Here is a 6,816-nt window from a genome sequence, read left to right on the forward strand (position 1 = left end):
CAGCAGGCGATGGGGGACCTGGGCCACCCTACTCCACCAGGTCCCAATTGCACTAAACCTGGGCCACCCTACTCCACCAGGTCCCAGCCGAAGGCCCTAACAGTGGCAGAGGGTTCCACCACGTGGTCAGTGGGGATCCCACCACAACACCATGCTGACCAGAATTCTGTCAACACAGTGGAGAGCTAACTTTGCCAGCTGGTATCAGTCTCCAAGGGAGCATCTGCTAGCTGGGTTTGCAGGAGTGCTGGGAGTCCTTCTCCTCTCCCCCTGACCTTGTGGATGATTCATGTGCTTCAATACCTTGTTAAACTGGGACCAGTGTCATGTGGCCAGTGTATGATATCCAGTGTTGCTAACTATTCATTGCTTTGCTTTTAAGGGCTTGGGTTGTTGTAAATGATGTGATGAGTGACATCAGCGTATTTGAGTAAGAACCTAAACAGATTTTTTAAACCGTGGTTTTGGAATGTAATTATATATAACAAATTACAATTCCGCACCATGTGTTTACAAACTATGATAGTTGAGATAAAATATTTAGGACTCCCTAATGATGCACTTCTCTCATACTCTTTATTTCATAGTGCTAGGCCCAGCTCTTCAAAGGTATTTGGGCTCCTAACTTCCATTGATTTCAGTGGGCCCCAGTTCATAATCTCAAATTCAGTTTCTCTTCTACATTAACCAATAATCACAAAAACTATGTGCAAAGTAAGTAATTTTATTGATTGTAATGAATGTAAGCTCGCAAGCAAGATGACGTATTACTATAATTAGCAGAACAAAATAGTAGCAGGATTTCACAGGAAAAACAGATTTGACTTATCTTGATGTGTATATATAATATAGAGCTGATAAAAGATCCACAGACTTACCAGCAAGGAGTAAAATATTTGCATTTCACCAGTCAATTGCACTAAAGCTCTCTCGAGTTTTTTTGAACATGATTAATTGTAAAAGGGAAACAAGTGGAGGGAACATTTTGCTCTATGCAAATCCCTGCTAATTTGCAAGGGAACCAAGCTGGGATAAATAAACCCCAACACTTTACAGCTGGCAACCTCTGATCCACTGGGAGACATCTGTTCCTTTGCAGTGATTTCTCCATGCCACCCTGGGTGAGTTAAAAATCATGTTAATTGATTATGGCAAACTCATAAATTAGCGAAAAGGCTCCCAAGAAAAATACCAACTGCTTTAAATGTATGTACATGGTTAATATTTGTGCAGACAGCAAAAATAATATAACAAGTAGTTTGCCACTGACCCAATTCTGCTACAGCACCTGCCTACTCTGCATGGGCCAGCTGGATCCTGCATCCTGGATCATGCCTGAATCAATCTCGAGTCTACCAACACTTCCTAAAATATTGCCATAATGATTTTCAAAAGGCCCACTTACCAGCTGCTAGTCCTGCCACAGAGGATTGGTGTATTTGCAGAACTACTGCTCATTGCCTTCTAGCTACAGCTTCTGGAGAAAGTTGATTTAAGTTCTATCCCCAGTGTCGTATGCAGGATCAAGTGGCCCTGGTGTGTAGCATAGACATAATCTTGAACTCCTTGATGGTTCTGGATTTGTCACATTGGTGTTTGAATTCCTGGGAATCTCAGATGCTCATCAAATACATTTCTCTAAGCAGAAGAGTGTGTGCGCTTGTAATACCTTAGAGATTAACAAATTTATTTGGGCATAAGCTTTTGTGGGCTAAAGCTTATGCCCAAATAAATCTGTTAGTCTCTAAGGTGCCATAAGGACACCTGGACTGTTGTTTAGAGCAGATGGGAAAGTTTCCCATTCACAGTGACACTGCCCTATCCTGAATTGAATCAAAACCGATAAACTAGGTCATAAGCCCTAGAGGTTTTTCCAGTCCAAGTGGTAGGAGTTTTTGGACGAGGAAGATCTGAGTGTTATCTCCACTGCTGCTCTAAAGGTCCAGATGACCTTGATCATAGCTACAACTGAGAATCCTGAATGTCCATAAATTTATTGTGCTGTGAACTCTTAGTTTACAAGTTCTGAGTTCAAATATGCTAATAAATAAGCACGAATATATTATCAACCTTCTTATTGCTTCTATACAAGCTTGTTTATCCAAAAGAAGATTGTAGTCTCTCTCTTTTAACTTAGCCTCCCCCTAAGTATACATGCAAGTATGTCACTGTTAGTTGTTATAAGAGTTTTAAACGTACCATGCACCCATGCCATTGGGATCGCGAACAACTCTCTTTGCACAATTTACACTCGCTGTAATGTCATCTGTCAGTAACTCTAAAGAAATACAGTGGTAACAGGAGGGAGAAGAAAAATCAACATTTTACCCTTCATTTTTTTCAATCAGTCACCCTAAATTGATATTGAAATTAGATTTTATTGATTGTTATTATTTACTAATCAAGTTGATTACAGCAGCATCATAAGTCCAACCAAGAATGGGGCCCAGTGGTGTTAGGCACTGTACAAGCATAGAATACCAGATGTCCTTGCTCTGAAGAGTTTACAATCTGAATGGAAAGACAGACCCAGGGTGGGGGAAAGGGATATAACACACGAGCAGAGTGAACAATGTGATGGTGTCAAGCATCATGTTATTTCACAACTGGGTCCTAGCTTTAGAATGCTGTCAGTCTGTGAGCTAGTTATACCACAGCCAGCTACTGCAAGGTGTCTTGTACCTTCCTCTGAAGCATGTGGTACTCGCCAGTGCAACTGGGGACATTGTATTGAACTACAGGACCACTGGTCTGATCCATATGGCAACTGCTATGTTCCTCTCTTTGTAGTTTCTGTCTAGTTCTACTTTCATTTGGCTTTCTTTGCTGTGTTTGATATATACCGTAACCCCTCACTTAACGTTGTAGTTATGTTCCTGAAAAATGTGACTGTAAGTGAAACGATTTAAGCAAATCCAATTTCCTCATAAGAATGAATGTAAATGGGGGGTTAGGATCCAGGGAAATTTTTTTTTGCCATACAGTACATTGCAGTACTATAGTTGGGAGGTGCACAGCCCACTGGCACTGGAGACAAGGAGGGAGGCAAGGAGGCTGAAGGTGCTGCAGGCTAGGAGAAGCACGTTGAGCAGCAGCAGTGTCAGCCTCCCCTACTCTGCAAGCACAAGGGGCGGGGGGTTCAACCCTTCTCCCAAACCCCCACCCTTAACCCACCTCTTCTGCCCCCTGACCCTTTACTCTGCACGCCACATCCTCGCTCCTCCCCCTCCCTCCCCTGCCTCCTGCCCGCGGCAATCAGCTGGCTTGCAGTGTTCAGGAGGGAGGACACGGCGCACAGGCTCCCCCTCCCTCCCCTGCCTCCTGAACACCACAAGCCACGGGCAGGAGGCAAGGGAGGGAGCGGGGAGGTGTGCTGCATCCTCGCTCCTCCCCTCTCCCTCCTGCCCACAGCAATCAGCTGCTTGTGACGTTCAGGGGGCAGGAGGGGTGGGGGGAGGAGTGAGGACTGGGCACGGAGGCTCCCCCTCCCTCCCCTTCCTCCTGCCCACAGCAATCAGCTGATTTGTGGTGTTCGGGAGGCAGGGGAGGGAGGAGGAGCCTGCGCACCAAGTCCTCGCTCCTCCCCCCGAAATGCTGCAAGCCAGCTGATTGCTGCAGGCAGGAAGCAGGGGGAGGAAGGGAAAGGTGCTGATCTGTGGGGTCTGCTGGCAGGTGGGAGGTGCTGGGGGGGCATAGGGGAGCTGATGGGGGGCTGCCAGCTATGGACAAAGCAGGCAGCCAAACAATGTTATAGCGAAGCATTGCACAACTTTAAATGGAGCATGTTCTGTAATTGAGCAGGGACGTAAGATCGAAACAACATTAAGCGAGAGGATGTTAAGTGGGGAGTTACTGTAATGATCTAACAGACGTTTTGCAGCATGAGCTTTCGTGGGTGAATGCCCACTTCGTCGGATGTTGCATCCGACGAAGTGGGCATTCACCCATGAAAGCTCATGCTGCAAAACGTCTGTTAGTCTATAAGGTGCCACAGGATTCTTTGCTGCTTTTACAGAACCAGACTAACACGGCTACCTCTCTGATACATGTAATGATCTTATTTCAAAGCAAATTTTGTTCTAGTACTATAAAGGGATATCACACCATCTGCTTCAATATCACACCCTTGTCTGAACATTTCAAACCAAATATTACTACAAGTAGCACCTAAGAGCCATTAGAAATTCAAAGAAATGAAGAAAAATATTGTTTGGTATTTTTTCCATCTTCTTTACTGGGTGCCCTTGACAGCTCTTTGGGTGAAATATGTCTTAGCACAGGACATAGGGTCTCACCTAACTTTCTCCAAAAGGGTTGGTTTTACCCTTTGTGAATAGCTATTTTGCTGGTTTTCTGTATAGTCAGACAGATAGTTCCCTATGTTGATTGTGTGAGTGTCACACAGCAACAGAGGAGACTAGTCCAAAAAAATACAATAATATAAAAAGTAGTGATTGTAAAAGTTTGAAAAATGGCAGGGGGTGGGTGAAGGGAAATTGCAGCACTTGAAATTACTTTAAATTCTTCCTTAAAGTGGATTAGATTTTCAAGTTGATTGTGTCTCTTTAAATTATAAACATTAAAATTTGTATTTTTAAAACCAAGCAAGATCAGGAACCAGCATTTGTGCTGGCATTCCACATAGCAGTGAATTTCATCCTCTAAGAACAAAGTTAAGTGTCCTGAAATCAACATAACTGGTAAGTACTAAATGCATCTCCAAAAGGGAATTGTTTTTATTAAAGAAACCTAAAAAAGAGGATAGGATTAAAATTCAAAATGATCTGGATAAACTGGAGAAATGATCTGATGTAAATAGGATGAAATTCAATAAGGACAAAGTACTCCATTTAGGAAGGAACAATCAATTTCTAAAAAAGAAAGTCTGAAAAAAGGAACACTATTCCTTTTGGAAAAATCCTTTGGGAACCCCCTTTTGTAGCCCACATACATCCCCATACATTGAAACCCCACCCTTCTGTCTGTAGAATAAGGGGTTGGTTTTTTTTCATATAGGGCTACTAGGAACACAACCTGCCTTCAGTTCTAACTTTGCAATGCCATAGGCTCACACTGGTGTAAAAGGGCAGAATTGCCCGCTCATAGTGTTACCTGTGGGAACATTATATTGCACCTACCACGACACTGGATTCCACATGCGTTCTTGGCTCCTGGAGTCTTGCCATCATTGCACCACCAGTGGCTGTTGATTTGTAAAATCCCATAGTCAGTGCTTTGGTCACCAGGGTTGTAGTTCGTGGCACTTGTGTTAAAGGTGCTCTCGTATCTTGCTGTGCACACCCCTGTGAAGGTTCCGTTTAAAAAAAATAACCAGACACAGATTGATGTATTTTCTCTGGTGATAAAAACTTCTCATAGGTTGATATTTTACATGAATGTGAATCTATATGCCCCTGTATCACCAATTTGTAGATGATGCAAATGATTATTTAGTACAAAGTACACACAGGTAGTTTTGCTTCCTTTTAATCTGATCAGATTCACAATCCTTATTAAATATGAAGAGTAAGAAAAAAAACATTCTACATGTAAAACTTTTGATTGTCATATGAACACCACATGGGGCCAATATCTTTGAAGGAAACACCAGGAAGTGTTTTGGGGTAGGGATGCCAACTTTCTAATTGCTGAAAATCAAACTCCGGAGGCCCCACTCCAGCCACACCTCTTCCCCAAAGCCCTGCCCCCACTCACTCTTCTCTCGCCCTCTCACTGCTCTCCCTCCTCCCTGTTGCTGGATTGTCTCATCCTCCCTCCCTCACAGCTGGGCTCCCTCTGCTCCAGGGCTGGGAAAGGAGCTGCAGTTGGACTCAGAGCCTACCTCCCGCCTGTCTGCAGATAGAAGGCAACCGTGGTTGAGCGGGGGCTGTTGAAGGTTGATGACCCAGCGCCTCCCCTCCCACTCTCACCCTCCGTGGTAAGCGGACTTTTGGTCTCCAGTCAGTACATCTGACTGGACACTGCCAGGTCCCCTTTTTGACTGGAAAACTAGCACCTGTCAACTTATCCTCTTTCCCTCCCTGCCCCCTGAATCACATGGACATCTCCTCCAAGGAAGCAGACTTACAATGTCCCAAGCTGTAGCCCCAGTATCCATCCAGCCCAAGCCTTTTCATCGCTCTTGCCAGCTCACACCTTTCGTAGATCTTCCCATGAGCAGCCAGAGGCAGGAGGAGAAGCCCCAGGATTAGCAAAGCCTTCATGCTGGCAGCGTAGCAAACCCAGTCTCCTACCACTGAGACTAGAGACGACGTGTGCCTGCTAATATTGGGGAGGAACAACCGGGAACAGCTCAAGTCACACCCTTCCCGAAAGCAGCGGCACTTCCCTTCCGCTCTCAGCTGTTCCTCCTGCCACACTGGGCAGCTAAAGCAACAGCCCCTCCCTGCAGCTCCCAGCTTTGAATGATAAACTGCAAATACTTTGGTAGGTGGGTTAAAAGGTTGTCTAGTTCCCTCTGGCATCTGTAAGTTCTGCTGTCTTTGAAGATGCAGTGTGCCCTAGTGGACAGACCACTGGACCACTGGGATCCAGTAGGCCTACACTGTAGTGCAAGCTTTGCCTCTGGCCGGCTGGGTGACCTTGAACAAGTTACTTTACCCCTGCCTCAGTTTCCCCATATGCAGAAAGGGGATAATGCTACCTCTCTTGTGACCTATATGCTCTGTATAGGTATTGCTAGGTATTATTATGCTGAGCAAGTGCTATTTTGAAACTTACACTAATAAGTCTCAGTAATGACTGGCTTTCTACACCTTAAGAGAACAGTTTATACTATATCTTTTTCTCCAGTGG

At 44.7% G+C, this 6,816-nt stretch overlaps 1 protein-coding gene across 1 annotated transcript; it reads right to left on the minus strand.

Moving 5' to 3' along the window:
* Window positions 1–934: 934 nt before the first annotated feature.
* On the minus strand, window positions 935–6,299 carry LYZ (lysozyme). The gene is made up of 4 exons (XM_039526808.1): window positions 6,089–6,299; window positions 5,139–5,303; window positions 2,200–2,278; window positions 935–1,117 (listed from the first exon to the last, which is right to left on the minus strand). The coding sequence occupies exons 1-4, from the start codon at window positions 6,222–6,224 to the stop codon at window positions 1,051–1,053; spliced, it is 447 nt and encodes a 148-aa protein (XP_039382742.1). The 5' UTR covers window positions 6,225–6,299; the 3' UTR covers window positions 935–1,050.
* Between the last annotated feature and the right edge of the window lie 517 nt (window positions 6,300–6,816).

The sequence above is a fragment of the Mauremys reevesii genome, linkage group 1, assembly GCF_016161935.1.
Source record: "Mauremys reevesii isolate NIE-2019 linkage group 1, ASM1616193v1, whole genome shotgun sequence".
NCBI lineage: Eukaryota > Metazoa > Chordata > Testudines > Geoemydidae > Mauremys > Mauremys reevesii.

Bases quoted from the DNA above. Each gene is read 5' to 3' on its own strand.
- LYZ (XM_039526808.1), bottom strand. From the start codon at position 6,224: ATGAAGGCTTTGCTAATCCTGGGGCTTCTCCTCCTGCCTCTGGCTGCT. The intron at 2,279-5,138 runs GTAGGTGCAATA...GTATTTCTTTAG, and splicing joins ATGTGGAATCCAGTGTCGTG to AGTTACTGACAGATGACATT. The intron at 1,118-2,199 runs GTACGTTTAAAA...TAACTCACCCAG, and splicing joins CCCAATGGCATGGGTGCATG to GGTGGCATGGAGAAATCACT.